Source organism: Neltuma alba, unplaced genomic scaffold (assembly GCF_004799145.2).
Source record: "Neltuma alba isolate B1F8T4 unplaced genomic scaffold, ASM479914v2 tig00002165_pilon, whole genome shotgun sequence".
Taxonomy (NCBI): Eukaryota; Viridiplantae; Streptophyta; class Magnoliopsida; order Fabales; family Fabaceae; genus Neltuma; species Neltuma alba.
The window spans coordinates 201,244-228,206 of record NW_021632765.1 but is presented as its reverse complement, the minus strand read 5'-3'; the positions used below and the strand labels follow the sequence as shown (position 1 = coordinate 228,206).

At 38.9% G+C, this 26,963-nt stretch overlaps 7 protein-coding genes across 7 annotated transcripts; 2 read left to right on the top strand and 5 right to left on the bottom strand.

Annotated features, from left to right (window-relative positions):
- Positions 1 to 83: 83 nt before the first annotated feature.
- Positions 84 to 2,231, bottom strand: LOC114718653 (cytochrome P450 CYP73A100-like). The gene is made up of 2 exons (XM_028904055.1): positions 1,353 to 2,231; positions 84 to 1,121 (listed from the first exon to the last, which is right to left on the bottom strand). The coding sequence occupies exons 1-2, from the start codon at positions 2,198 to 2,200 to the stop codon at positions 389 to 391; spliced, it is 1,581 nt and encodes a 526-aa protein (XP_028759888.1). The 5' UTR covers positions 2,201 to 2,231; the 3' UTR covers positions 84 to 388.
- Positions 2,232 to 8,034: 5,803 nt separating this feature from the next.
- LOC114718673 (tetraspanin-2-like) lies at positions 8,035 to 10,218 on the top strand. The gene is made up of 2 exons (XM_028904088.1): positions 8,035 to 8,835; positions 9,711 to 10,218. The coding sequence occupies exons 1-2, from the start codon at positions 8,338 to 8,340 to the stop codon at positions 10,020 to 10,022; spliced, it is 810 nt and encodes a 269-aa protein (XP_028759921.1). The 5' UTR covers positions 8,035 to 8,337; the 3' UTR covers positions 10,023 to 10,218.
- Positions 10,219 to 13,932: 3,714 nt separating this feature from the next.
- LOC114718715 (cytidine deaminase 1-like) lies at positions 13,933 to 15,107 on the top strand. Its single transcript, XM_028904135.1, has one exon. The coding sequence runs from the start codon at positions 14,078 to 14,080 to the stop codon at positions 14,954 to 14,956; it is 879 nt and encodes a 292-aa protein (XP_028759968.1). The 5' UTR covers positions 13,933 to 14,077; the 3' UTR covers positions 14,957 to 15,107.
- Positions 15,108 to 15,710: 603 nt separating this feature from the next.
- On the bottom strand, positions 15,711 to 16,283 carry LOC114718459 (PRA1 family protein F3-like). The gene has a single exon (XM_028903781.1). It carries the CDS (start codon positions 16,281 to 16,283, stop codon positions 15,711 to 15,713), a length of 573 nt encoding a protein of 190 aa, XP_028759614.1.
- A 1,755-nt stretch (positions 16,284 to 18,038) lies between these two features.
- LOC114718632 (venom phosphodiesterase 2-like) lies at positions 18,039 to 20,191 on the bottom strand. The gene is given in 2 exon segments (XM_028904023.1): positions 18,039 to 18,919; positions 18,922 to 20,191. Coding segments are annotated over 2 exon segments (1,488 nt in total). The 5' UTR covers positions 19,907 to 20,191; the 3' UTR covers positions 18,039 to 18,416.
- A 1,751-nt stretch (positions 20,192 to 21,942) lies between these two features.
- On the bottom strand, positions 21,943 to 22,925 carry LOC114718641 (phospholipase A2-alpha-like). The gene is made up of 4 exons (XM_028904035.1): positions 22,801 to 22,925; positions 22,637 to 22,679; positions 22,394 to 22,519; positions 21,943 to 22,263 (listed from the first exon to the last, which is right to left on the bottom strand). Exons 1-4 carry the CDS (start codon positions 22,912 to 22,914, stop codon positions 22,082 to 22,084), a joined length of 465 nt encoding a protein of 154 aa, XP_028759868.1. The 5' UTR covers positions 22,915 to 22,925; the 3' UTR covers positions 21,943 to 22,081.
- Positions 22,926 to 24,191: 1,266 nt separating this feature from the next.
- On the bottom strand, positions 24,192 to 26,383 carry LOC114718452 (sodium transporter HKT1-like). Its single transcript, XM_028903769.1, has 3 exons — positions 25,197 to 26,383; positions 24,526 to 24,735; positions 24,192 to 24,424 (listed from the first exon to the last, which is right to left on the bottom strand). Exons 1-3 carry the CDS (start codon positions 26,381 to 26,383, stop codon positions 24,226 to 24,228), a joined length of 1,596 nt encoding a protein of 531 aa, XP_028759602.1. The 3' UTR covers positions 24,192 to 24,225.
- Between the last annotated feature and the right edge of the window lie 580 nt (positions 26,384 to 26,963).

Below are 26,963 nucleotides of genomic sequence, written 5' to 3'. Positions count from 1 at the left end.
AGAACTCTGCCTGCTAGGCTGCCACTATTGAGCCCAATTCTAACTAATTGAACCTCCACAACAAATGGAACAGCCCATACTTGTTTAAAAAAAAAAAATCCAAAAGTGAGGTTCCCTTTATTTATTTGAAGGGTTCCATATTCCATCAAATGATTATTAGCTCAATACAAGGCACAAATTCAAGTTCGACGGTGTGCCTAAAGCGTGTTGTGTATGCAGGCCGTGTGATTAACTTCTTACAAAGATATAAGAAAAACAAGAATAGTAAAAAATTAACAAAACAGTGAGTGCACACAAGAAGGATTCAAAGACCCCATCTAGGAGACTAAAGCTGTTGGACGGGACGAGAGTCTGAAGTTTACACTGGCTAACTTGAAGCAAATGATCATCAGGCCTTCATTGGATGGAAGACGACAGTTGAGTGGTTGGCAATGTGCAAACTGAACTGTCCTCCTTTTTCAGAGACATCTATCTTTGTCCCTTGCGGAGATTCCATCTCAAAATTGGACACCAATTTTGCAACTACTAGGCCCAGTATTGGCAATGCCAGTATGATGCCAGGACAACTCCTCCTTCCCACCCCAAATGGTAAGTACCTGAAATCAACCTTCCCTGCAGCCACTGCATCAGTCCCACTTTCCTCTTCCATGAACCTCTCTGGCCTGAACTCCTCTGGCTTGTCCCACCATGCTGGGTTGTTTGCCAGCCACCAAGCATTCACCACCACCTTCGACTCTTTTGGTATGTTATACCCTCCTAGTTTTGCTTCTTCGAGGTTCATGTGTGGCACCAACAGAGGAATTGGGGTGTGCAGCCTTAGTGTCTCTTTCACCACTGCTTGTAAATATGGTAGTAATTGCAGGTTTGACTCTGTCACTGGCTCTCCTTTAAGAACTCTTGAGATCTCTTCACGTATCTTGCTTTGAACCCTTGGATGGTTCACCAGCTCTGCAATTGCCCACTCCATGGACCATAAGGTCGTCTCTATTGCTGCAACGTTGATGTTCTCCACAATGTATAGCACATTTTCTTCACTAATCTCTCCCTTCATCTGTGCATCTATAATGTGGTCTATTGCGCAGCTTATCTTGTGCTTTGCCCCATTGGCAGCCATTATTTTTCTGTCAAGAAGCACATGAACATGTGAATAAACTTAAAGTATGGATATCAACAGATGCCATTACATATATAACAAGAAATGACAAGGATAAATGTTCCTATTGGTCACGTATGAATATATATTAGACCTGTTTGACATGACTACTTTTGTCAAGCGTCTGTACTCCATAGACGTATATGATAATGGAAAATGTTATATTTCATATGTAACATAGTAAATTCATGCGAGTTACCTTCTTTGCTGAACATAGTGATTGTTGAAAAATGCGAGCCTCCTGGTCTGCAAGTCCCTGCACTTATTGAGGTAGCCCTTCAAGAAAGGTCTGAGCAGAGGGATGAAGTCTCCGTAATTATACTCAAAACTCTGGGCCAAACGGCTTCTTTCAGAGTTGAATCTGGTGGCCTCAATGAACAAGGGGTCCTCCTGAGACTCAAACTTGGCGTCAAACATCATCCTGTACATGATATTATACAGCATCAATTGCAGACGCTTTCTGATCACTATCCCTCGGCTTCTCACGGCCTCGTTCGTTTTGAGGTCCCTCACAACCAAGTCCATCTCTTGTTCCCACATGTCACTGTATTGGTGGACAACCTTGTTGGTGAAAAATGGGACTGTCATGACTCTACGCATTTTGCGCCAGTGATCGCCATACACGGTGAAGACCATGTCTTGGCCATTCCCCGTGAAGATATCGAACACGACGTTTCGAGGGCGAGAACCAAACTCAACACCTTGGGAGTGAAGGACGTGGGTGGCCAGCTCAGGATCAGAGACCACCACGAGGTTCTTGGAACCAAGTTTGAGAAGGAATACGGAGCCATAGGTCTGGGACATGGAAGCCAGAAGACGGTGGTTGAGGTCATTGCCAACTTGAAGCCAATTGCCAAAGACGGGGACGGAGAGAGGGCCCGGAGGGACATTGGAGGGCTGCCTTTTGGACTGCCTGAGGAACAGGACGAGAGGAAAGATGAAAGCAGCGAGAGAGAGGAAAGATGGAGAGAACTTAATGAGGATGGCGATGAGAGCCAGCGTGATGAGAGTGAAAGAGAATGACTTGTTGATGAGAAGATGACCCATGTTTTTGGAGGGAGGGAGGGAAACTAGGAAGGAGATGAAGAGAGATGGCGGTGAGTAACTGGTTATATATGAGGAGGGGAAGGGGGGTTTGGAGGCCCATGGTTTGAGAGGAATCCAGGGGCTCTAATTCGAAATCAAGGTAGGAGAGATGGCAAGGGGGATTGGTTAGAGTAAAGGCTGGTGGAGTAGTCCAATGTTGAGCTCCTTGGTAGGTGAAGGCCAAATTGCACCATTTCGCCTGCCTGGTCAAGCCAACCCCGCTTTTTATTATATTTGTAATTCTCACCAACTCATATAAACCCAATGATCTCATCTTATTCAGTCCACACAACTCGGTCAGCCTTCTTAAAATCCCTACTCTTTGTTTTTTCCAAAAAAATTATAACCTATTGATATTAGACAGCTAATAAAAAGGTCAATCCTTACTTTGACGCAAATAATCTGTCCATGAGAAATCTCTCTCTACTCTCTCTCTTTCTGCATATACGCTAAAGCCTCCGCTCTTTTACATTATATATGGGTATATCTATTTCTAGCTCCGATATTTAATATAAGAGCTAATTAATTAATTTAAATAAATTAAAGTAATTAGTTAAATTAGTTATTTGTAATAAACAGATATTTTTTTAAAAAATACCCTAACTAATCAAATATCATTTGATGAAACATTTAATATGTGCAATTACTATAAGAATTATTTTAAAAAAATAGATAAATCTGAAAAATAAAGTAAATTATGGTATTATATTTAGAATCAAATTAAAAATTAAATTAGCTTTTATATTAAAGATCGGAAGGAGTACTTTTTTAAAAATTTGTGCTTCTTTAGAATATTTTTAGGTTTATGACTTTATCCGCACAAGACTTGCGCGGGACACCTCTAGCGAACTCATGAACCAATCATCAAATATAAATCATTCAACCAAAGATCGATATATAGTTCATTTTGAAAGCCTTTTTTTTTTTTTTGACCAGCTATTTTGAAAGCCAATTAGCACACCCGCGCAGCAAGACAATTAGGAATAGTGGTATGAGACTAAAAAAAAGAAAAATTAATCATGAAGTGCTTATAGTTTATCATGTCATTTATACTCTAATTAATTACAATATAATAACTCTTCACATGTGTTTTATTTTTCTTTTGCATTTTCTCTCCATATTTAATGGGGACTACAAATGATTTGGCCCCAGAAAAGCATGTAGTAATTTCTGGGTCCCCTAAGCCCTCAGTGAAGCGAGATGGTGGGCACAACACATTTTGAGAGAGCTGAGTTTAATGGCGTTATAATAAGGGGGAAAAGCCATGTAACTTTTCCGAGATATGTTCATAATTTTGATTGATAGTTGGAAATCTTAACACTTTTCACAAGCGTCTTTCTTCTTTTAAGCAAGGGCCTACATTAATTTGTTTTTGTTTTTCTTTTCTTTCCATACAGATCTTCATGTTCCCTTTCGTTTGCTCTCCCCTTGTGACTAGAGGTAATTCACTATGTTTTGTGGAAGAAAAACAGAGGAAAAGCGGGTCGGTAGTATCTTAAGCTATAACATCAAGAAGTTGGATATAATAATATCAGTTGTAGGAAACAAATGACGGAGTTTGAGGATTATGTCAATGGTTTGCTCAACGAGAATTATACAGTTTCGCCAAAGATTTTCTTGAAGCACAACAATTACACGCGTTGGATGAATGGGTACAAGTTGCTTAATTTAGTGGTATTCCAGTTATTCAAAACTCGCTAGCTTCAACTTTTATCTTCCCCTCGTGTGATAAGTTGAGTTATTGACGCCAAAAATTACCTTTAAAATTGCGTGTATATAACAAGTTGTTGTAGTAAATAATGAAGAAAACTAAAGCTCACAATAGATTCAACTCTTTTTTGTCCAAATGTGCTGCCTTATCACTTGCAACTAAACCTGAAGTGCCACTTGAAATTAAAAGGTGCAATTTTGCCAGTTTCATGGCGTTAGAGAGTTGTACATCTCTCCCTCCCTCTTCCTGCTTTCCTCTTGCTTACCAATTTTACATTTTGTGTGCCCGACTTTCCCATCTCATGAGAAAATGAGACTGGTGTGTTTCACGTCAATGTTCAGAATATAGACCGGTGAAAAAGTGAACAACATATTCCCAACCATGTGACAGAGTGGGAAAAAAAAGTAACCATATTCTTGTTTGTCAAGCCCATAATCATTTAAAAAGAAGGAAGAATTACAATGAGGTTCCAAGTAAAGAAAATAATTAAAACACAAGTTCTAGGAGTTGTCATTCTCACTATAAGACTTGTCATTATAAGCTGTTGAGATTGGTATTTAGATCTTTTAATAATTATTTCTCTTTTATGAGACTTGATTGTAATTCTTCCTGAAAAGAACCTCCTTTGTGCTTCCCGAGATAAAATAAGTTTATCCAAACATTCTCTTAGCCTTGCCCATCGCCGTAACTTGCTCCCGAAACACTCTTTACTTCGACTCCCATCAAAGCTGCCTCCGCCTTCTTAACCGACTTGGCCTCCTTCGTATTGGGAATCACGGATAAATAGGACTCTGTCATCTCCACCCATTCAAATCACGCAAAGTCTCCAACTTCACTCTCAAGGGTCAGGTTAGACACGTCAGCAATTCCGTACAACATCCTGCCATGTCATCAGTTGGGAACTGACGGTCACACACACAACTCAACGCCTCCTATTATCCATGACAAATTTGGTAATATCTTTCTTCTTCCTCACAGATTTCAGGTGGAGGGATTAAATTTCTTTTTTCGCAAACTCAATTGGAGTAAAAACTGGGCATTGAAATAGAAACAGGATGAGTTACTGAAGATTCTATCCTATCGTCGTCTATATCCTTGCTCTATGCTTAATATCCTATCCTATTGTTACATCTTTTCCTTTCTGTGCCTTCCACGCAAGTGTATTTTGAGTGACTTTTTTTTTTTGGGGAAAAAATTGTTTTTGGAGTAACAACATTCAGGATAAACAAAATATGGTCTATGTTTCAGTTTATGAGTGATGGGCTACGTGTTTTGCTGCAGACCGTACTGATGTCTGATTGTATGCTTTCGCGTTCAGATGGAGAAGGACGAAAGGAAGCATTCCAATATGACTCTGGCTCAAAGGGAGCATCATTGATAGAGAATTGAGATTGGGAAAATCTGGAAAAACAAAAGATATTACGCCTTCTCACATCAGGTCTTCTTCAATCTTCCATCCTCATCAATCATCATCCTCCCATTTCAACATTCCATCCCTCTGCACCATCCATCCAAAGACTCTGTTTCGTTATTTTACTGGTGTCATTTCTACTCATCTTGCTATGAAAATTATCATCACTGATATTAGCAATTCGCGTTCCAGCTTAATTGTAATTTCTTCTGTATTCTTGGAAGGTATATCTACATTGTATTCGGTGTTCTTGTTCAACTTTTATTTGAGCCCCGTTCAGTTCGGCAAGGTGGTGGAAAAAATGAGAAAAAAAATTTATTGCACAAAGGACCAGACATACCATATTTATTTTGTCTCTGTTCATTATTCAGCAATGTGAGAATGAAGGGAAAATTGGTTTTAAAAAATCCCTATTTAAAAGTTTAATATAAGCGCAGCATATCTTCCGCTGTACGTAATATATCTTCCGCTGTATGTAAATGACTTCCGTATTAATGATTGTCACACATAATTGATGATATGTTGTACATAACAAAAGATATGTTATATTTATATATCATAATTGTAATCGTTTAAATTTAGATTTTTTTAGCAAATTAAATTTTCAAACTGAAATTTTTTACCAAATTTTCTAAACGCGAATGTTTTTTTTTATTATTTTTTATTTAGGCGTGTATAGGTCAATTTATTTTCATGTAAAAGTCACCTTTTCATTCTACTATCTTCTGGATCCTGCTCCGTTCCGCGTATGAAACAAGTGACATGACCCATTCATTTGGCATGGACTAGGATGTACCGAATTTCGTGTCTCTGTTTCACAAGGTTTGATTGAGCAAGTTCTACACTGCAATTATTCAACAAGCAAACTCCATGATTGATGAACAACAGGTCATGAATAGTATTGTGTCTCATAAATTCATAATTTGTGGATATGTAAGAGTAGAATGTCCATTTGGCAAAATGGCACTGTTGCGTGTAGCATCATCCTATACGAAGTTATCAAGTTGATAAGATGTTACTACTTCTAGTTTTTAATATAAGAATTAGTTTGATTTTTAATTTAGTCTTAAATATAATACTACCTCTGGTTTTTAATATAAGAGCTCATTTAACTTTTATTTTGGTCCTAAATATAATACCTTCATCTTCTTTGTCTTTCATATTTATCCATTTTTTCCTAAGGCAGTCCTTCTAATAATAGTAGTTCTATCTAATATACTTGATTGGCAAGGATATTTTAGAAAAGATAACACCTATTTATTACAAATAACTAATTTAGCTTACTTCTTTAATTTATTCAAATTAGTCAACAAACTCTTATATTTATGACCAAATGTAATACCACAATTAGGGTGGAAACAGACCAGCGGCCTGTTAGAAGCCTATGGCTTGACTTGCATTTGACCTGGCCTGATCTGTTTCTAAAAAAAAACAGGCCTAGCCCTTTTTGAAAGCCCTTTTAGCTTAATAGATTAGGTTTAGGCTCTCTGAAAAGCCTATTAGGCCCAATTTACAATTATAATATATGAAAAACTTAATTAATGCTATTATTGTTAATATGCTCTTTTAATTTATTTTTTAATTTTAATACATAGTTAATGACTTAATATTTTTTTGGGTTTTGAGGTTTAATTGACAAGTGAAAATAAAGATATAATTTAAAATAATAATATCAATAAATAATGTGATCTTTAAATTTTCATAATATAGATAAAATAGGAAAGAAAATTTTTATTCCAAGAGTGATAAATTAATTAACAGATATATATTATGGTAATCAAATTATGATACCCTCTTTATTCATTGTAAAATTAATCATTTTTTCTTCCTATTTATTTGTCTTGATTTTAATTTTAATTTTGTATTTAAACACAATCTTGTCCCAATTTTTAATAGACAATTGCAACTAGCTTTCAATAATATCCTTGTTAATTGTAATTAAGATTTAAAATGTGACACTAATATTTAAATAAAAGGCAGGACTAAAAATATAAGTATTATGTAGGCTTCTTTTGTATCACCATGTAATTTGAATTTTTTTTTTTTCAAAAGACAAGTTTTTTAACAGGTTTTAGGCCAAACCTTTATACAAGTCAGGTTCAGTCTAAAGAATAAGCCTGTAACAGGCCATAGGTCAGGCTCAGGCTGATATACTACAAAATAGGCCTGGCCTGTTAAGAGTAAGGCCTGCCTTGGCCTATTTTTACCTTTAACAACAATTTATTTTGTTTCTCATATTTATTCACTTTTTTCAAAATAGTCCTTGTAGTAGTTGCATATATTAAAAGTTCAATCAAATGATAGTTTTAACTAATACATGATTAATAAGGATATATTAGAGAATACAACACCTAATTATTATAAATGACTAACTCAACAATCTTTTTTAATCTACTCAAATTAGTCAATTAGTTTTTATATTAAAAATCAGGGAGTATAATATCACTGTTCCGGGAGGAGACAGTTATATTAGTTTAACGAAGGGCATCAAACGAATTTAGCCGCTTGAAGAAGTTCAGTAAATCGTGAAGTGCGTAGATTATATGTATTTTTGTTCCATAAGTTGCAGCAAGGAAATATTTGCTTGGCCTTTATGATACTACTGTACGTACAAATGGGTAAAAATAAATGAGGGAAAATTTCTTTGAATTTCAAGCTATTCAACTAGGATATTAAAAGTGGGTCCAAAAAATCAAAATGGTCATGATAAAGAGAACATCAGAAGAGATAGGCGTTAAGTACATTTAATGAATAATGAAACAGATCCTGGACGGGAAAGGGAGGAGCCCGTAAATACGAGCAATAATACACAATAACAGTGTCATCCAGCGAGTCAAGATTCCGTTCACATCTCTCTATCTATTTCACCCACAAAACCACACGGAGTTAAAAGCTCATCCCCACTGCATCTGCATATCACCCAAAGGGCTCCAAATCAAACTCAATTCGCCGCCTCCAAACTCCAAAACAAGTAAAATGGGAGTGAGCAACAACATCACCGCCGTCCTCAACTTCATCGCCTTCCTCGCTTCCATCCCCATCATCGCCGCCGGCATTTGGCTCGCCCAGAACCCCGACAACGAGTGCATCCGTAACTTCCGTTGGCCCATCGTCATCCTCGGCATCCTCGTCCTCCTCGTTTCCCTCGCCGGCTTCGTCGGTGCCTACTGGAACAAGCAGGGCCTCCTCGCTCTATACCTATTCTCCATGGCCCTCCTCATCGTCATCCTCCTCATCCTCCTCATTTTCGCCTTCGTCGTCACTCGACCCGACGGCACCTACCACGTTCCCGGCAGAGCCTACGAAGAATCCAGGCTCGACGGCTTCTCCGCCTGGCTGAGGGACCATATCACCAGTTCTGGGAGTTGGGCCAAGATCAGATCTTGTTTGGCTGATTCGGATACATGCATTAAGCTCGCCCAGGAATATATCACTGCCGACCAGTTCTTCAATTCTCATCTCTCTTCTTTACAGGTCCGTACGCATCACAATTAACACTCGTCTCTTGTTCTCTTCTACTCTGTTTTCTTCTCTGAATCTCTGTGCTTGGCTTGACGAAAAGGAGAATTAGTGATGTCCTTTGCTCTCTCTCTCTCTTCTCTCTCTCTCTCTCTGCTTTTTTTTTTTTTTGAAACGGTGATGCCTAGGAGTTTCTTCGTTGACTTTTCTGAACACTGCATCCTGTCAGGATCTGTTTGGTAGCATGAAGAATTTTAAAACAGGGCTCTACCTTAATCATGGCCGACATGAGCCCGATCTTTTGCACTGCAATATTATTTACTGGGATTTATGTGATGTATTTTGAATCTGGCATATGGCTCAGACAAAGAACATTAAGCAGTATAATGGAATTGGCAGGCGAGGATGTTTTTGTTTTTTTGGTAAAGGCAGGGAAGGATGTTGATCCGTAACAACAGAGCCCAGTGAGTGAGTGTCACTTGAGTTAGTGCCCGTGATGGGTTTCAGTGGGGCCTAGTTTTCTGTCTTAACTCAATCCACACCACACACCCAGAACTAGAGTGGGCTTAATTATTATTAGCGTTAAATGGAGAGCTTAGGACGCGGGACACGCTATAATGTGACCTTCCACTAGCAGAAGAAGATAATTTTCAAAAGATTATGATGGCTCAAATGGGAATCATGGGAAGACGACATTAATTAGAGACATCCCTTCCTCGGAACAGGATTCTAGCCAGAAAAGAAATCATGCAGATTTAAAATAGACACGCTAGCTGACAATAGGTTAAAGTGAATATTTTTGTCGTTATTATTGCAAATGATAAAAGAAAGCCGGCCAATTGTTAGTGCCAGCTAATTAAAGAGTGCTTGGTTGGTTGGTGATAATGCAGTCAGGGTGTTGCAAGCCTCCATCGGTATGTGGGTACAGCTACGTGAGCCCCATAATGTGGGTGAACCCGGCGAATCCCACGGCGGACCCGGACTGCTACATGTGGAGCAACGATCAGAACCAGCTGTGTTACAACTGCAACGCGTGCAAGGCAGGGCTGCTGGGCAACCTCCGGAAAGAGTGGAGGAAGGCGAACGTGATACTGATAGTGGCGGTGGTGGTGCTCATATTTGTGTACGTGATAGCCTGCAGCGCCTTCAAGAACGCCCAAACGGAGGAGCTCTTCGACCGCTACAAGCGGGGTTGGGTTTAACTTTCCCAAACACCCCCTAATGTACATCCTCACATGTTTTCTTTTCTATCCGCATCTCAATGTGTTCCCAATAACGCTTGCTGTAGTTAAGTTTCCCACTTTACTACCAAGGTGTACTCTGTCGATTCCCGGCTCACAAATATTGTACCATTTATTGATTATTGATTTTTAATGCACACGAGCTCGCTTATGGCCAGGAATTACATCAGCTAAACAAAATGAATGAATGAATGAAAGAAAGAAAGACATGTATGTAATGAACAGTAAGAGAGGGAGGTATGGAAAATAGTGGGATGGAGACAAAGGAGGAGATGATCAAGTAATTAATGGAGGGAGGGGCACATGGAAGGGGAGGCAGGTGGGGGAGCAACTGAGCACCGACCCCTATCAGATTGAAGCTATGCCTTTTATTTGATGTTTGTGCCTCCCTCACATCTTATCCAGTACAACTCTTCAACGTCCCATCACTTGCATTAGCCTCGTGTGACGGGATTGCTTGCGCTGATCCATGTCTAATGGCACTTCCCACTCGCTTAATTTGCATCATCACATGTTACTGTGAACCAAAGACGATGAGTTCTCGCTTGAACGCTGTAAAATTCAAAATTTTAATTATCAATTATCTGTATTCCAAATGGATGGTATGGACTCATGTTAAGCAGTGTTATGATGTTGGAGAAGGATGAAAACAAAATAGGAGGTGGCTTTTTTTTTTGCTACAATATAGGAGGTGGCTTTGGACGCAGAATCTCAAGCATCAACTTGAATGGAGCCATTTCCCTGCCCAATGGATTTACTCCTACGGGCCTGAAGCCCAACACCAAACTAACAGCTCTGGGCCATGTAACTCCCGGGCCCAGCTGATCACTTCGCTTGAGTGGGACGGCGCCCCCGATTGGAATGGCGCCGCCTTACTAAACCCTAAAACCACAACCATTCGGATTTTGGGGAGTTGGCCATATCTGAAGGCCGCTGTCAACGTGTGTAATGCCAGCTCTTCGCCTTTTGTTTGTGAAGTCACATTTCCATTCCTTGCTGGGACCCCGCCCATCTTACGACCCCATCCCACTCCGTTTCCAGCTTTGTCTGCACCCCCCGATATTATATCCCCCCAAATACCCACTTATAAACCAACAAATTGTTAGCCGAGGTGATAAGTGATTAAGGAAGAGAATATAAATTTAAATTCTGAAAAATATATTTATTGAGAGATTTTTAGTCTTAAACACTCATGATCGATAAGAATTATTCTCAAGTTTAGAATAACTTTAGAATGTCCTAAATTATACCCCCCAAAAAAAATATGTAGCCACTCATGCTCTTGACTTCAGCTCATAAAATCAAAAGCTCTATGATCAATTCAACACTACTCTCTCTGCCAAACACAACTTTCATTATTTCCCTTCAATTCCGCAATGCACATGTTCATCTTCTCTTTTCTCCATTACGATTATTTTCTTTTCAGGTATCCATGTCTGAGATATTTATGCCAAACGACACTACTATATGATGATGAGCTTTCTAAAAAATACTCCTATGGTCCTTAATATAAAATCTATTCAACTAATTTGATTAAATTAAAAAAGTTAAATAAGTTAGTTAGTTATAAAAAAATAGAACATGCTTTTTTCTAAAACACCATAATCATATTCCTCAATATCCATTCTCTTACTTGATAATGGTTAGGAGAGTATCAATAAGAATAATTTAAAAAAAATTAATAAATATAAAAAATAAATCTTATATTTAGAATCAAAATCAACTCAATAATTAAATCATATATAAACATGCTGTGGAGTATAACTAGAGCCGGGAATCAGGGCCGGCCCGGCCCTTCAGGGCTGGCGGGCTTAAAAGGGCCGGCCCTCCAGGGCTAGAATTTTAAAAATATCCCAATTTGCTAGGCCCGGCCCTTAAGCTACAGGGCCAGGGCCGGCCCGCGGGCTTTTGGCCCGTTTAAGAAAAAATACTATTTTTTATATTTATCATATTTTTTATAAAAATAAATCAATGAAATTATTAATAAAAGACATAAATATGAATAAAATTAAGTCACATATAAAATATCATCATATATAAATATTCATCAACATCTAAAACATTCATTAACAAGATAACAACATCTAAAAGCTTTATCTATAATGCAATTGTGCAATAAATGAACACTATTATTAATCTTTTGAAACTTCATCATCACTATAATTAATTACTTTTTTTCATAAGTATACTTTTCTTTCGTAACAAAAATATCGAGTTTTTCTTCTTTATAAGAATTTTATTTTTAAATTTTGCAATCTAACTATTATTTTACTTTAATGTGAGAAACATTGCTGTTGAAACTCATGAATTTCTAATTCAAATTATAGAATCACAAGTTATATAAGTATAAAAATATTCTATTATCAAATATATATATAGTTTAAAAATATCAACGCATATAATATAAATCAAATCATTATTAAAGTCCAAATTAACCCATTTTTTAAAAATTTAATTGGATAAATTATTATCTAAAACTAAATTTACTTTTAAAATGATAATAATAACTAAATATTTGAAATATTATTAACAATGTAAAAAATTAATAACATTAATATTATATAAAAAAATTTAAAAAATAAAAAAATATAAAAGGGCTTAAAAGGGCCGGCCTGTGGCCCTCCAGGGCCGGCCCGTGGCCCTCCAGGGCCGGCCCTTTTAAGCCCTCGGCCCTCCAGGGCCAGCCCTCCAGGGCTTATGTTTCATTTTAAGAGAAAAATATCAAGCCCGGCCCTCATAATTTCAGGATCTAAAAGGGCCGGCCTGACGGGCTCGGCCCGTTTTCCCGGCTCTAAGTATAACGTATGGAAAGCTGTTAAATGAATATGAACTAATATAGTACTGGTCCACTATTATTATATGAATATAAACAGATGCCCTTGGTTTTAGAGGAAGGAGTTATAAATGAGGTTGTGGGACCAAATATGGAGTAATTTCGATTGATTAGGTAAGGAGGGGCCTACTCTGAATGAGATGGAGATGAGTGGACGAGGAAGTTTCAATTTTCAATTTAGATGACAAAATACGGAGAAAACTGACAATATATATGTTGATGTCATAGATTAGAATGAATGCATGTGCGTGCAAGCTTGAGGTCACTATTAAAAGTTGGATACTACTCGTATCAACTACAATCCATTTGTATGTGTCCCGTGGAAATGGAAAGCACCCCGCCACGTCATCTCAATTATTGGTAACAAATAGATCAGCCTTCTCTTATTGAAAACGCAAATGACTCTTTTAAGATTTTGAACCCAACACACACATGGATTCAATCAGACGCATGTATGTATATGATACCGTCAAATATAATTGTCACACGCCTTTGTATTTCCAGCAACCACGTGATACCATTTATTATTATTATTATTATTATTTTTTATGCCAACGATATCATTTAATTGTTTTGTTTAATACCACTTCCCTCCTATAACAATATAATATATGAACATTATTGCATGGTGACTGAACATGTTTAGTTAATTAGGCTTTTCGATAATATCACGTATAGTACTCTTTGTTATGATATGATGAGTTTATATATATCTCTCTCTCTATGCCCCACACCCACATATCTTTTTTGTCTGGTGCCGCTGAGATGCAAGTAATGCAGAAAGTGACCCTTGCGAGCTTACCAATCCATTATCGAATACGTACATTATACTGGGGCTCCCAACTATGTGTCCGTCTTTCACTGTTCCCATCCCACCCAAGCCTTGTCCTCTTCTATATGCCTAAAGACGTTAACAGCACTGTATCATTAATAACACACGTTAATCATCATGCAGCTAATTCTAAATATATGGTTTAGGGGTTCGTTTTATCTCCAAATTAATTATTGATTAATCAATAAGACCTTTTTTCTGCAGATTGAAACGAGAGGGGGTCAGCGAGCGTATTTAAATCAATTCAATTTCCTTCCGCTTGCTCCTCGATTCATCTCTGCTCTCTCCGTGCACGACCCGTCCATATTCACAACTGCCACATCTGCCACGTCCGGTCAAAGTCATCCGCCAATGGATCCGCCCAGATTCCTCATCCAAGCACCGGAAGCCAGATCCTTGGCGGAATCCTCCGCCCTCCCTCTCCCCCACTTCCTCCTCTCCCTCGTCTCCTCCGCTCAGTCCCTCGCTCGCCACCCCATTTCCAACTTCCCCGTCGCCGCCGTCGGTCTCGGCCCTTCCGGCCGCATCTTCATCGGCGTCAACCTCGAGTTCCCCGGTCTCCCCCTCCACCAGACCGTTCACGCCGAGCAATTCCTCCTCACGAACCTCTCCCTCAATGCGGAGCCCCGTCTCGACTGCTTCGTCGTTTCCGCAGCCCCGTGCGGCCATTGCCGCCAATTCCTCCAAGAAATTCGCGATGCCCCGAACATCAAGCTCCTCATCGCCTCCGATGAAACCCGAGATTTTACCCCTTTGTCGAAATTCCTATCCCACAGATTTGGACCCCACGACCTTCTCCCCGAGGACGCTCCTCTGCTTTTAGAACCGCGCCACAACGGGCTCTCCATCTCGGAGGAAAGCCATGACTTAGCGAATGGGTACATAGTGAACGAGGAACTGAAGATAGCGGCTTTAGAAGCTGCTAACAAGTCTCACGCACCGTACAGTGGGTGTCCCTCGGGGGCGGCTCTGATGGACGGCGGCGGCAAGATATACAAAGGGTCATACATGGAGTCGGCGGCTTTTAACCCGAGCATGGGGCCGGTGCAGGCGGCGTTGGTGGCGTTCGTGGCAGGTGGAGGAGGGAAATACGAGGAAATCGTGGCGGCGGTGTTGGTGGAGAAGGTGGGAGCGACGGTGAAGCAGGAGGGAACAGGGAGGCTGCTGATTCAGTCCATCGCGCCAAAGTGCCAGTTCAAGGCGCTGCCCTGCAGCAACACCCCAACCTGATTTTATTGTACTATCTATCCACCCTTAATTTAAAGAGAAAAAAAAATCATTGCACTATTTCAGTAGTTACTATGTTTATAATACAAATCCAATATTATACCTAAAAATTTAATTCTACTGGCACATGAAGTGAATAAAAAGTTGGCCAAAATGGTAAATAATAAGAATATTTTCTAAATTCATATTAGATGTCAAAAGAATCAACTTATAATTAGCGTATAATTTTGAAACAAAAATGATACTCGGATTATACGCGTAGTTTAATGCATGATGAGGCAAAATAAAACAAAATAGTGGCTTGATCGGAAGTAGAACAGAATGAGGACCTGGCCGGGGCCCCTCCGCTCTTGTGCAGTTTATAAGTTTTTTAAAACCGAATTAAGTGATTTAAGAAAATAATAAATATTTAAAAATTGAATTTTTCTATGGTATTCCTTATTTAATAAGGAGGAAATAAAATAGAAAAATATTAGTAATAAAATAAAAAAAATAAAAAAGAATATAATATGAGAAAGAATGAGAAAAGAGGATATAAAATTAATTAGGACAAAATTGATAAAAAAAAACATTTAATATTCAGATATCACTAAAAAAGGGCTAAAAAAAATTTAAATATTCGGATATTATGCCATGTAACGGAGGATTATTTCATGAATGATGGGGAAGTGGAAGAAGATATAAAATTGAGACAGTTGGGATTAATGATTAGCTAGTTATGAGAATTAGAATGAAGGAGGAGGGAAATAGAGTTCAATTAGGCAGTGAAAGAAGAGGAAGCAGCGTGTCTCAGACGAATGCCTGCTCCATCTTCTTCATCCTCCTCTGTCTCTCTCAGAACAGCATGAACTAACACAATCAACACCCCGACGCCCACTCCCACTAATATGTTATCTGTCACGTTGCTCAGACATACCAATCCCACTGTCACCATTAGCAGCAACACCGCCACCAATCTCTCGTCAATCGCAAACCCACAAATCCTCGGAGGGTTATCTCGCACCAAATACAACACCATCCATGCCGCCATCAGTGCGCAATATATGATGACGCAGAGGGGGTGCCACAGCAAAGTGAGCAACACCATCAACAATATCACCATCACGTAGTTCGTGCGGAAAACACGCGCATTCCTCTTCATTCTCTGGAGGAAGTTGAAGAAGGAGAATGGCCGTGCGAGGCGAGAAGGATTCATCATGTCCTTCCATGGTTTTGCTGTGCCCACAATTGTTTGGAGCTGCTCTTTTGCCCGCTGCAGGAACTCTTTGTTTGACGACGACGCTTCTTCCGGCTCCTCTTCTGAGATCGTTCCGTATCCAGATGAGCTCATTTTGATTCCTCTTCAGAGCAATGACGTAAAGGGCGCCCTGATGGGATCTCGAGGTATGACGTGCTTGACATCATCTGTTTCAAAACCCTAACATCTTCCTTCGGGTCATCCCATTCATAACTCCGTAACATGTCGATAAACCAACATGCGCGACTATTGCGGATCTCTTCACTTTTTCAGAGGCAGAGGATTGGAAGGGAGCATCTCCTAAATTTTAGAATTCAGAGTTGCACGAGGCATTGACTAGTAATCATGTGACTTCAGCAAAATTATAGTTTTCACCCTCGATTTTAATCCGGCCTTTATTTTTTTGTCAATTTTGTAACTTCGTCATTATAAGTGACAAAAATTTATGATGCGATCTGAACCGGAGCCGGAAGAGTGAGAGGACAGGAGGACAACTTGATGATGTATCATCCATGGAGCACCGCTAAAAAGGGAATTATTCGCCTCGCTCTTTTTCTATGAATCAAGATCAGACAAGAGCATAGTCAGCGATCACGATAGAATAGAATAGCATAAATCCTCACTTCATCTTAAATCAGCCAGAAAGTGCAAAATCAAGGCGCTGCAGATCCCCTGTAATATAAAATATTGAAGGCAGCTTTCATTTCTGACGTTAAGTGTAAAGAAAAGCTGCGGATAAATACAACTTCGAAACCTTATAATTTCATACTTCAGAGCAGCTGTCATCTCTATAGGTCACAAATCAAGCCGTGTAAGCAAAAACAACGAAAAATAGAAGTTTTCTGATTGGTGTTCTGGTGAGCGGATAAAATACAACGCTGAAGATTGAGTCCAAAAGTCAAATCACCGATTCGTTAGGCAGAACAGGGCTGCATGAGCTGTGTCACGGCCTTACGGGTCCCAATAACATCCTCTGTTTCTTGATTCCGGAAGACACAAAAAGTAACCAATTTCATTTCTACACGTCGCCAGGATTCATTCGCGTTTTGAAGCGTTCTTGCTTCACGGCACAGCTTAAAATCCTCCCACCTGGTTGGTTCTATAAATTTGAGATGTTTTAAGACTTGAACCTTTACATATTGGGATTGTCGCACGTGACTTTCCTGTCCCGGGCTTATTACCGTCTTTGCAGATGATGTTAGAGGTGTTAACTTCTCCCAGGGTTTGCTCTTATTAAAACTCTTCTTTTTAAACCTTTTGACATCCAAAACACCAAAAAATTAGTTTTCTTTCAATTACAAATATACTGGCGTTTTATGAAAAGGGGAAAAAGCTCTTCTCCGGATCTGAACAGATGATGACTTCCGCCTCATCATGGTGTTACTTTTCCACTGAGTTAAAACAGTCCGTTTGGTTCAATACATAAATAAGGAACTAGCCGCTGGGCCTTCATATGATCATTATATGTTATGTGAAATCAGAATAGAAAGAAAGGCTTTATAAATGAAGAAACTCAACTTCTCCTAATAAAGTCTTGTCAATGATAAAAAACGCTAGCTATAACAGCAAGTTTTCCTTTCTCCAGATCTCAAGTTTACATATAACGCCTCCTCTATGCTTCTTTTTTTTTCCCCCTTCCCCTTTGGGATCAGTCCAAGGGTTCAAGTCTTAGGCGCGTTTTCTATAGAATATTAAACATGAAAATTGTGCAGCCAGGATTTACTAAATTTAGAAACGGCAGTGATGTAAAGGTGAAGTTTTTAAACAGAAGATCATCTAACAGATAAGATTGATCGACGCTAAAAAAAAAAACCATTGGAAAAGTCAGGGCCCGGCAAAAACATAATATGCAATTTAACAAGGGCTTTGACAGAAGAAAAATCATATACAACGGAGGAGGAGAGAGTTTGACATCCAAGTGGTAATCTCATTCTGTCTCAATAAAATCAAAATTTTGGGTGAGCATATTACTTGCATAGTTACATACTCATAAGCATTGAAGATAGGCAAGCTTGGCGACTACTTGAGCAGCTCAGAACTGATGAAATTCTACGTACAAGACTCTTTCAGGGATCTCAAGCCCAGGAATACGATGTCTCTTCCCTTGGAAACGCCGCATCATGTTTATAATTCTGACCTCTGATTCTGAGCATCCATCCATCCAAGAAAACACTTAACCATGCATCTTGGCTTCTCAATCATATATTTTTGCTAACTTGTATATGTTTACGCACCAGGTAAAAGAACTGACTCTGCGAATGAGGCAGAACCATTAGTGGATGCACCCTTAATCTTGAGAATAGAAGTGATCAAATTATAAATCTCAACATTCTCAAACGATGGGATTTTCCTCCCTCTTGCAAATTGAGGACCATGCCCAATAAAAATGCTCCTCATTGAGAAAATTGAGTTGTCGTAGCCATGTGAACCACCACACTCTTTGCGCTTTGCTCTTGTCTGCTCAACCTTGAAACTTTCTTCAATCAAACCAATTATTGGTGGAATCCTATCGCTCGCCGCATAATGAAGCCGGCCAGGCAGGTCCTCCTTGAGATACACTTTCAAGTACTTCCCGTTTTCAACTTTCCCAGATTTCAATCCTTCATTCATCTTAGATACAACATCTGACGGGTCATTGCCAGGAGGTGGACGAATTGCGAGCAATGGAGTGTACGAATGGACCCAACTCTTCGGAATCTCAATCCAGGGAGCCAAATCATCTAAGAAATTAGCTTCCTGTCACATGTACCAACCATCCCATGATCCCCCACCATAATAATATGAACATCTTCAAAAATACCCCTTTGTTCCAACCCTCTAATTAACCTCCCTATCATCCTATCGATCCCAGCAACAGCTTCAGTGATCTCTGGATCATCGGGACCAACCTTGTGACCCTGATGATCAGGGTCCTCAAAGTACAGCGTCATAAATGAAGGAATCTCAGCGCTAGGCAAATCAAAATACTTCAATATTGCATCCACTCTTTCCTCAAATGGAACAGAACCATTATAATGCCTGCAATATTTGGCAGGACAAGTCCAAGAACCTTTATTTACCTCAGCGCCAGGCCAGAAATATGTTGCAGCTTTTAACCCGTTGTTGACCACGGTCTCCCACAAGGGCTCGCCCAGCCACCACTTGGGTTCGTGGCTAGCCATGGTGAAAAGTTCACCAGTTTGAGGATCCAAAAAGTAGTTGTTGATGATGCCATGATAGGCAGGGTAGAGACCCGTCACGATGGAGTAGTGATTGGGGAAAGTTAGAGAGGGAAACACCGGGATCAAGCCGGTTTCGGCTTCAGTTCCGTTGGCAATCAGACGGTGAATATTGGGTGTAGAAGTCTTGAATTGGTAGCCGAATCGAAAACCATCGGAAGAAATCAAGAGAACCACGGAGTGATTGAGCTTCTGGAGGGGACGAGCTTTCGGGGAAGCAAAGGAAGAAGTGGAGTGGTTGGTGAAGGTTGAGGAGGAGGAAGCGGCGGAGAAGAAAAGGAAGGCGAAGGCGGCGGCGGCGGAGAAAGCAATGCAGGAAATGAGAGTGAGAGAGATGAAGATGACGGAATAGGAGAGTTTGTGAGAATTGAAGGCGGAGGAAGAAGAAGAATCGGTGTTGAAGGAGAGGAGAGCAGTGGAAGGAGGGTCTTCCTCTTCGGTAGGTAAAGGAACGGGCTTGGTAGAACTCAGGACGTCGGGCGAAAGATCAGAACCCATATTGGGAAGCGAGTCTGCAATGGTGCTGAAGAAGATGCCGTCTTGGCTCAGTGTTGTTGTCGATAGATGGGATGGGAGGAAAGTAAAGAGGCGGATGGAGTGAGACTGAAGGTTGGGGGGCGTCCGGTTAGGTGGAGGATCGCTGTCAGAGGCAGAGCGCAGGGCGGGTGGACCGATGGAGGTTTAAGACAGCGGTGCTTCAAAGGGATATCCCGACGAGGAACCACCGCGTGTCGCATTACAATTGGACCATCAAAGGGAAGCTGACCAATGGGATTAGAGCTTTGTCACATTTTCTTTTGGCCAAAAAAATTCCCCACCGATATTTTCAAGAGGGACTTTTTTTTAGGTAAAATTGTAATAAGATCATATCCAAGAAAAAAATTTCTTAAAATTATCAAATTATTTTAAAATTTTAAAAGATCTCATTACAAGAAATTTTATTTATTTAATTATTAAATTGTCTATTTTTTAAATATGTATTGATAACTAAGAAAGCAGTTACTAATAACCTAAGGTGTAATAATTACTCCCTCCGTTTCTTATTATAAGAGACAAATAACCGAAGTACGTTGATCAAAAAAACAGTTAAAATTAGTTAAGAACAATTAATGTGTAAAAAGTATAATTTGTTTTCCAAAAATACCCTCATTAATAAGGAAAGAGAACATGAGAGAGAATAATTAAAATATTAAAAGAAAGAGAAGTGGGAGGGAGAGAAAGTGTGAGTTGGAGATAATAAATATGAGTAAAATAGGAAATCAACACAAAAAAGTAGAGACAACTTTTAAGTGTCTTTTATATATAGGAACATACTATAAACATCAAATGTCTCTTATAATAAGGAACGGAGGGAGTAATAACTATTACGGTATATATTGATAACTTATGCATTATATTTTTATAACGAGCTGAGAAAATATGTTATTAATACCTGTTATGATAGCTGTTAATCGTTACACCTTAAATTGTTAACCACTATATTCTTTTAATTGTCAATAGAATAATTTGTTAATTAAACAAATAAAATTTATTACAATGAGGTCCTTTAGGATTTCAAAATAATTTAATAATTTTAATAAACTTTTTTGTATTTAATTCTCTTGGATAAGATTTTATTACAATTTTTCTATCTTTTTTAATCCGGCTAAGGTACGATCATAAAATATCTTCTTATTTTTTAGATTAGTTGGCAAGAAAAATAATATTTATCAAATTAATTTTTGAATAAAATTTTGAATTTAAAATATTTGTTTAGTAGCAATTTTACCCTTTTATTCTTAAAAATAATGCAATTTTAATCTCGCCATTAATTCCCTAAAAAATGAGGGTGAAATCTATAATAAAATTATAAATTTAATTTAGGGCCGTTGTGCAACTATGAATAATCCTGGTTGTTTGTAACTTCAATTTACACATAATAAGAAATAATAAATAAAAAATTGGTTGCTCATATTTTTAATATCTACGGAATAAAATAATTTTTCAAATAAAACAAGTTAATTATTTTTTATATTTAACATATAGAAGGTTAAAAAAATTAAACTAGGACAGCTGTAATTAATTTATAATTACTAATTTTAGTAAAATTATCTGCAAAAAAATATCAATTCACATATTTTTCTAGATATATATACAATTCCCGTAGAATGAAAAGGCACTTATAATTAAAAAAAAATGAAGAAGAAGAAGAAGAAGGAATTGAACTCTCCAAAATATCACTTCTCCCATTTCCCATTTCCTTACTGATCTCATGCCCCCTCCTTAAATCAAACAAAATATTAATTTTTCTGTGCATCGTAGGAAATGGGAAATGGTGTAAATTTTGTGGGATGTTTGTTTTGGAATAGTTTTCTTGATCTTAATTGCATGAATTATTAATGTAAGTTTGACAAAATGTGTATAATTGCTCCACATTTATATTTCTGCACAAGGTCGTCAAATCAAAAGCGGAGATAGATTGATGAATTAGGTGAAAAGAGATGAAGAGGGCGGGGCTGCAATAACTGTGACGTGTAATTCTGAACAAATAACATGAATTGTTGAGACAAAAACTAAAAACTAAATTGACTGATTTAATTTAATGAAGTAGCAGTAATGAAAGAGATCAAGAGATTAGACAAATAAAAGAAGAGATGAGGAGTATGAAGAATGAAGTGGAAGCGAGGAAGCTAGTTAGGGCCTGCGAAGAACTCTTCCGGCGAAGAGGGCTGCCTTCATGACACAGAGGATTACATGAACGACCTCCTCCACTTGGCACGTGTTTCCCTGGAAAGTCCTGCTTCTGCTTCCCCCCTTGCTGTATTTCTTCATGCACTTTATCAACCTCTTGCTGCATTCTTGGCTCAAGTACCCTTCTGCATATATGTGTGTGTGTGTGTGTCATTTATTCCAAGTTAGTTAAATTCATTGTCCGTCGAATATCAAAGTGAGTGCTGCATTATATTCCTACCAAAATGAAAGTTAATAACTTAATAATTGTATTACTGTTTGTGTCTCCTACGCATTGGTCATGCTTCATACAACAAGCGTCCAGGCCGTCGCAGGGCCTTTCTCCGGGGCACCCGCTGTAGAGGAGGCCGCAGTACTTGCCATATCTCAGAAATGGAGCCACTTTGATTCCACATTATATTATATTCATCAATTATATTCATTATCAACAATACCATCCATCCAATCCAATCAAAAACTGCACACAACATATAATCATCGAAGGACGCACCCACCTACCTGAACAGAAGCTTGACTCGCAACTTCTGCTGCAGTTTTTCTCCTGTATGCAGAGACACAGAGAGAGAGAGAGAGTTGCACGAGTTATTAGTAGATCGAACCGCGGGTGCGTGTTACAAATTTACAATAAATGGCTATATAATACCACTAAGAAACAAACAAACCAGGGAGACAGCAACTCCAGTGGCTTGAGCTCCTATGTTGAGGGCATGGATGCTATTGAGCAGGGCGACGCTGGCCAAACACAACGCAACTCCATACCTGCTCCCTCCTACCATTCTTATACACACACTTCATTCATCTCCATCGTCTTCAGGGCTTTGATTTTAAGCTTGGTTTTGCTGGCAGGCTCTGATTCACAGGCTCATCAGTTCAAAAACAATGCGCCTCCCTTTTGTTTTCTAGCGTCTCGTGACTTTATTATATATCTTTCTTAATAAAATGCTCTCGTGGAATAAAATGCTCATTCTCTCGTGATCATCCAATTGTATGTCTTCTGTACAACACATTAAAATTAAACATCCGTGTGTGTGTGTGTGTGTGTCTCACGTCTAAAATATATTCACCGTGATTAATTATTCAAAAGCCATAGCACCTTCCCCCCCCCCGGGGGGGGGGGGGGAGGTTTCCCCAAAGTAACCTACCTGGAACCCCGAGATTGTTGTAATCTACGTACTAATGACCTTCCGGTTACAAAAACTGCCTAGAAACATCTTCAGAGCTTAGGAGCTAAAAATGATCCAGGTGTGGGAATTGATCCCCCAGATGTATAAAGATCTGTTGAAACTTGTATTCCCGAAACATTTCATTTCCTTCGAGCTCACAATAATTACTGGGATAAATCACTAATTAATGACTTTTTCCATGCATAGGGCTAGTTTTTTTTATTTCTGTTTCTGGATAATTTTGATATTGACCCAATGGATCGGCCTGTATACTAGTTCATTCAAGGAAGTGTGATCTCTGCTCCAATTATTTATAGCTAGTTTAGCACTTACGAAATCTTATCTTCTTAAATAATGTATACTGAGATCATCTAAAAATATTTCAGACCAAAAAAAACAAACAAAGAGAAAGATCATCTCAAAAAGATTAAAGACGCGACAATTCATTTCATCCATTGAGCAAATTCTAATGTTATCATGGATACTATTTCTCTAAAAGTTTAGGATTCTTTTGTATAAAAATTTAGAATATTATAATTACATGCCATGAGATTTTAAACTTACAAGTTAGGAGGTGGATGTCATCATTTAAAAGTACTAGTAAGACACACATATTTAGATTGGTTTGTGATCATTCTTTGCACAAAAATTAATACTAACTGCGTTATTTATGACCTGTAAATAATGACTTTCTATAAATTTTGTCTGCGTGACTGTGTTTGTTTAAAATCACAACCCTGGATGCCATCAAAAAACTTGCTTAATTTAAAGATGGTGATATATATCGACACACACACGCACATAGGACAGACGCAATTTATAAGCTGTGCCTTGCATGTTATACAAGGGCGTGTTATGGGTATGAGTATGAGTAGTGTGGCAAAGCTTAGCATCTCTCTTATATGATTGTGTGGGTTCGATTAGCTAGGAGAGAAGCCAAGGTTTGCCACCATTTATGTTGAATTTCTTGACTCTTCCAAACACCATGACGACTATAAGGATCAGCTTTCCTTTGCTACTCCATCTTCCTGCAAATCCAAACCATTTATCTCTACAGTTCCCGTCTGCTTTCAATCTCAATTTGCAGCTATATCCCATTGAGAACCCCACGTTCCCGTACGCGCTGCATATATTAATATTAAATTTAATTTCTTTAGTATTCCGCTCCTTCATTTTATATATCTATATATATATATAGATAATTAAGCTGTTCAACCCGCTTACCTCATTACTTCAAGGGCGATGTTAAACACATTAAAGTTGAGGGGATCTTCTCTTAAGCTTCTGCTCTCCGTGATGCAAATCAGTATAATAAACATCACCAAATAAGATAGTTGAGACGACATAAGACATTCCCTTAGGCTTATTTTTTCTTTCTGCCTATCATTTTCGGGATCCCTCGTGGGTAGAAATGTCGTGTATGGTGGCAGATACCTGCAGTAGTTATTTGTGAAGGAACAAATTTATGCAACTCAAATTCTGATATTCTTTCTTCAAATAGATTATCTTCTTTCATGTATATAATCTGTACATCTATATATAGTCCAACAATTCATATGTAATAATATTATTCCTCTTCAATTAATTATGAGCCACACCAAACAACGTGGAACAACAAAAAGGTCAATTATGAGCGCCGATATATATAACATAAAAAGAATGTTTGCACTGCCAATATTCAACCCATGAGTTTAGAGCTTCAATAGCACCACAAGAAGGAAAAATAACACTAGTGGTGGCTAAAACTTATTATATTATGGACTTTATACTGTTTCAGAAGAAAGAAAAAACCATCATAGTGGGAAAATTAGAAAACCAAATATTAATGACTTGGCTTACAATATTTTTCACTCTATTTCCATGGAAGTAGGCAGAGAGAGTAAAGAGATACTTACATCATGACAACGAAGAGCACCAAGGTAGCCGAAGAGAGCGTAGAAAGATCAACAACAGATTCACCAGCATGTCTGACATTTGAAATCTGGAACAAGGACGAAATTAATTTCTGAATGCTATTTAGGCCCTCCATGTTCTCCGATTTCCACTCCATGCAGCAGAACAACACGAATTGCGTCAGATTCAGCCCCAAAACCGTAGCTGCGAGGCACAAGCAATGAACACCGGACAGCATGTGGTCATAGCCCAGCACCTCATAATTCCTCTGAATGTAAGAAAACTCTTCTCTTTTTGTCACTCTCTCCAGAATCCAAATCACAAGCCTCAAGAATGGTGGGTATAAGGTGCTCCCGAGGAAAACAAATGGCAAAATAAGTAACAGCAAACCTGGGTTATGCCTGAACACAAACATGTTTTCGTTTGTGGGCACAAAACCACAACTGGCAAAAGTGGACACTATGGTGAACACAGAGAATGTGTGTATGTTGATCCCTTTGTTTCTTAGCACCTTTCTTGCACTTGGGATGATACTTATGTAGGATGAGACCAAACCAGAACCAACCATGTGGAGTACCGCAAGGTAACCCAAGATCACGAACCCAAGACACTTTATAGAGTTATGCTTCAGCCTGTTCGTCTTATCATTTTGAACAATATTAGCATCGCTGTGATCACCAGAACTAACATCATTCTGCTTGTGTATAGAAACTAAACGAATCTCGATTTGATTGGCACTCGGAATTGGAGGGCGCTGTTTGAGCTGAAGAGGATTTGGTCCGTCCTTAAGGCTCTGTTTCCGAGAGAGAATGAAGGAAGAAAATAGAAGGCCGAGCATGGAGATGAAAACCTCACCGCCAAGGAACATGAGGAAGATGATGAGAATGAGCTGGGAATTGGAGAAAGCCTCCATTTCTACGACGGACAAGCTGGAGACGGTGGACGCAGATACAGAGGTAAAAAAGAGATCAAAGGCGTTGGGGGGAACAGGGATTCTGGGCTTTGAGATCTTGAGACCAAGGAAACCCAAGAGAGACATGATTATGAAGTACAAGAGTTGGAGAAAAACGGGGCTAAGGTGAATGGAAAGAAGACGATGGAGGGACATAATAGGAGTTACAGGAGCACCCAGAGCAGAGGATCGATCGTGCAAGTTTTTGAGAGGAGAGCAAGAAAGAAGATGCCTCATGTTTGTAAGAAATGGAAGAAGGTGGTGGGTGTGGTACGTCAACAAGTGAGAAGGTAAGGGAAGGAAAGGGGTTAGTATTAAAAAGGCATAAGAAAGCACTGTGAAGGTGGGCTTGGCTGTGAGGGCATGTGAGGTCGAGGGACTGAAAGCGAGTGATGCATGGTGCAACGTAGGCACAAGGCTCAAGTTAATTCGGGTACGTGTGGTTGTTTTAACCCTTCCTTTTCAAATTTAATACCAATACAAAGCCATTGACTATAATTTCCCGGGGGTTGGTTTTACCAAGGATGCACTGTGGACTGTCGAGACGTAATTGTGATGAGATGAGAGGGTTCAAAAGGGGTAAGACCAATGATGTTACGATGTAAAGAGAATGAAAATTTGAGCGCCCACGTGCAGTCTCTTTAGGTAGGATTCCGGGAAAAGCATCAGCTTTTGTGATAGATGATACAGAAGTTGGAGCGTTCACACAGCTTTTCTGAAACACAAGTTGGAGCCTTCCCACTCTCGAGAATGCGAGAGGCGCATATTATATGTAAAATATTTGATTCAATTCATATATATACAATGATATCACGAA

Excerpts from the sequence above, each read along its gene's own strand:
- LOC114718653 (XM_028904055.1), bottom strand. The coding sequence starts at position 2,200 with ATGGGTCATCTTCTCATCAACAAGTCATTCTCTTTCACTCTCATCACG. Across the intron at positions 1,122-1,352 it reads CACTATGTTCAGCAAAGAAG|AAAAATAATGGCTGCCAATG; the intron begins GTAACTCGCATG and ends GCTTCTTGACAG.
- LOC114718673 (XM_028904088.1), top strand. The coding sequence starts at position 8,338 with ATGGGAGTGAGCAACAACATCACCGCCGTCCTCAACTTCATCGCCTTC. Across the intron at positions 8,836-9,710 it reads CTCATCTCTCTTCTTTACAG|TCAGGGTGTTGCAAGCCTCC; the intron begins GTCCGTACGCAT and ends GTGATAATGCAG.
- LOC114718715 (XM_028904135.1), top strand. The coding sequence starts at position 14,078 with ATGGATCCGCCCAGATTCCTCATCCAAGCACCGGAAGCCAGATCCTTG.
- LOC114718459 (XM_028903781.1), bottom strand. The coding sequence starts at position 16,283 with ATGAGCTCATCTGGATACGGAACGATCTCAGAAGAGGAGCCGGAAGAA.
- LOC114718641 (XM_028904035.1), bottom strand. The coding sequence starts at position 22,914 with ATGGTAGGAGGGAGCAGGTATGGAGTTGCGTTGTGTTTGGCCAGCGTC. Across the intron at positions 22,520-22,636 it reads CGAGTCAAGCTTCTGTTCAG|TGGCTCCATTTCTGAGATAT; the intron begins GTAGGTGGGTGC and ends GTGGAATCAAAG. Across the intron at positions 22,264-22,393 it reads ATGCGTAGGAGACACAAACA|AAGGGTACTTGAGCCAAGAA; the intron begins GTAATACAATTA and ends ACATATATGCAG.
- LOC114718452 (XM_028903769.1), bottom strand. The coding sequence starts at position 26,383 with ATGAGGCATCTTCTTTCTTGCTCTCCTCTCAAAAACTTGCACGATCGA. Across the intron at positions 24,736-25,196 it reads GTGCTCTTCGTTGTCATGAT|GTATCTGCCACCATACACGA; the intron begins GTAAGTATCTCT and ends TAACTACTGCAG. Across the intron at positions 24,425-24,525 it reads ATCGCCCTTGAAGTAATGAG|CGCGTACGGGAACGTGGGGT; the intron begins GTAAGCGGGTTG and ends TAATATATGCAG.